Here is a 2250-nt window from a genome sequence, read left to right as displayed (position 1 = left end):
AACTTTCTCGGCGTTCGCTGGACCTGCTCTTTCAGTGCGTCGATGTGATTCAGGTAGATATGGGTGTCACCGGTCGTGTGTATGAACTCGCCAGTCTACAAAGGTATCGGAATAGTTGGACATTTGTTCGATTGAACGTTGAACCGAGTACGTCGGTCGCAGTTTCACTTACCTTCAACCCTGTTACGTGCGCAATCATATGCGTGAGTAGAGAATAGCTCGCAATGTTGAACGGAACACCCAAACCTACATCGGCCGAACGTTGGTACATTTGGCACGAAAGCTCTCCGTTTGCCACGAAAAACTGCGCCAAACAGTGACAGGGCGGTAGGGCCATGATTGATATGTCCACCGGATTCCAGGAGCTCATAATGATGCGCCGATCGGTTGGATTGTTTTTGATCTTATCTATGACCTCCGCCAGCTGGTCTTTTCCTTTGCCACTGTAGTCGTCGTGGCATGTTTTATACTTAGCACCGAAGTGACGCCACTGAAATCCATAGACTGGCCCCAAATCACCTGCCGCACAGGAGTAGAATAATTAAGGCTACCTCAAAGCGATCGGTACTACTGAAGCCTAATCAAAGCGCACCTTCCTCTCGATCGGTGAAGCCGCAAGAATCCAGAAACTCTCTAGTGCTATTACCATCCCAAATTCGCACACCTTTGGCCTGCAGTTCCTTCGCGTTCGTTGATCCTTTGATGAACCACAGCAGCTCTTCTGCGATGCCTCTGAAGAACACTTTTTTCGTCGTCAACAGCGGAAAGGTACCGTCCCTGAGACTGTACCGCAGTTGCGAACCAAACAGAGCCACAGTTCCAACACCGGTGCGATCGTCTCGCTTACATCCTTTAGCAAGAATCTCCCGAATAAGTTGCAGGTAACCGAGTTCGTCTTTGTTTTCGAAATCCGATTCCGTTGGGGCGAGATTCTCGTTTGAAGACATTACTTTGCAATTTGTTAAACTTTCGCGACAGCACCGCACAGCGCTTGCTCGAGTTAATGGCTTCTCTTTGGCCACGCGCTCATTTTGGCGGCAAACAAAATAGTCACTCACACTCCATACTGATCAATATTTTCTGCCTCTTTCCCGCGAATAGAGCGTCCTTCGTCACTGTGACCATCACTCTGACCTTCGACCGGGCGCTCAAGCATTTTGAACCTTCGTGCCTTTGATCCTTTCTGTATATGTGACATTTCAGTGAAGTTTGAAGCGCAGAAGAATATCGTTTAAGACGTAAACAAACCATCGCGCTTGAAAATGATATTAAATAGTTATTCATAGGCACTTGTTGATTACGGTAAGTATCTACAAAGTGAAGTGAAGTGAAGAGTAGTGAAAATTCATCATAGTAAAGTTTGTGGCCGCAAAAAATCAAAACCAAAACGAGTTAATAAACGTATATTGAATATCTCCTCCACAAACCATTTACAATCCGACTAAAATATTGGCCAAAAACGATACGGTATACAACTCCCTTCCGTACATATCATTCGACGTAGCCTATAGCATGTAGACAAATCTGGCCTTGTTTTCAACAAAATTCCGCACCTAACCATGGCCAATACGAAAAAAAGGACGGTATTTTACTATCTGTATGCTTTGAAACCTCGCTTATTGTGAGAAAAGCTGTTTTGGAGTGATGAATCTTTGATTTGATTCACCTCTCATTATAAGGAGTTAAACTTTTTTCCTATATGGATTGTAAATCATCATTAGGAAACCAACTACAACGGCATTATGTTCCAGGGATGCATTATTTACACGAAACATACAAGTTGGTGCCCTTTCCTGGTCATGGTGACTCGAAAGCGGGTCAAAAATCGACGAAAGAGAATTCATTCAAGAAGGAATAAGTCTTATAGGTGAAGATTTCACCACATCACAGGTTAGTGCAGCAATCCACAAGCCAGAAGCAGTCATCCATCATCTGTGCATCCAGTGCGGAGGAGAGGAGAGGGACATCGACGGGCGACGTGCGAGGAAGCGCCCCGATGCTTGAAGTGCAACGGCCGCCACACCATAGGGACTGCAGGGTGCCAGGGATCGCCTCACATTCATTGAGGTGATCCAGGTAAACCTGGCGCGACGCAGGACCGCCCAGGACCTGCTGATGCAAGTCGCGGAGCGCGGGCCGGCTCAGGTGGCACTGCTGTCCGAGCCGCTGTGGATGCTGAGAGGCAGCCCTTGGTGGGTGGCGGACCCCAGCGGCAGAACCGCGATCTACGCAGGGGGCACGCTGCCTATA

The 2250-nt window shown here is 47.5% G+C and overlaps 1 protein-coding gene across 1 annotated transcript; it reads right to left on the bottom strand.

Moving 5' to 3' along the window:
- Window positions 1-5: 5 nt before the first annotated feature.
- On the bottom strand, window positions 6-947 carry LOC128276144 (thymidylate synthase-like; the record flags this gene model as incomplete). Its single annotated transcript, XM_053014610.1, has 3 exons — window positions 593-947; window positions 173-519; window positions 6-95 (listed from the first exon to the last, which is right to left on the bottom strand). Coding segments are annotated over exons 1-3 (792 nt in total), but the record flags the coding sequence as incomplete, so codon positions are not given.
- Window positions 948-2250: the final 1303 nt, after the last annotated feature.

The sequence above is a fragment of the Anopheles cruzii genome, unplaced genomic scaffold, assembly GCF_943734635.1.
Source record: "Anopheles cruzii unplaced genomic scaffold, idAnoCruzAS_RS32_06 scaffold00625_ctg1, whole genome shotgun sequence".
NCBI classification, from domain to species: Eukaryota; Metazoa; Arthropoda; class Insecta; order Diptera; family Culicidae; genus Anopheles; species Anopheles cruzii.
Note: the sequence above shows the minus strand (reverse complement) of the source record. Positions and strands in the feature narration are given on the sequence as shown.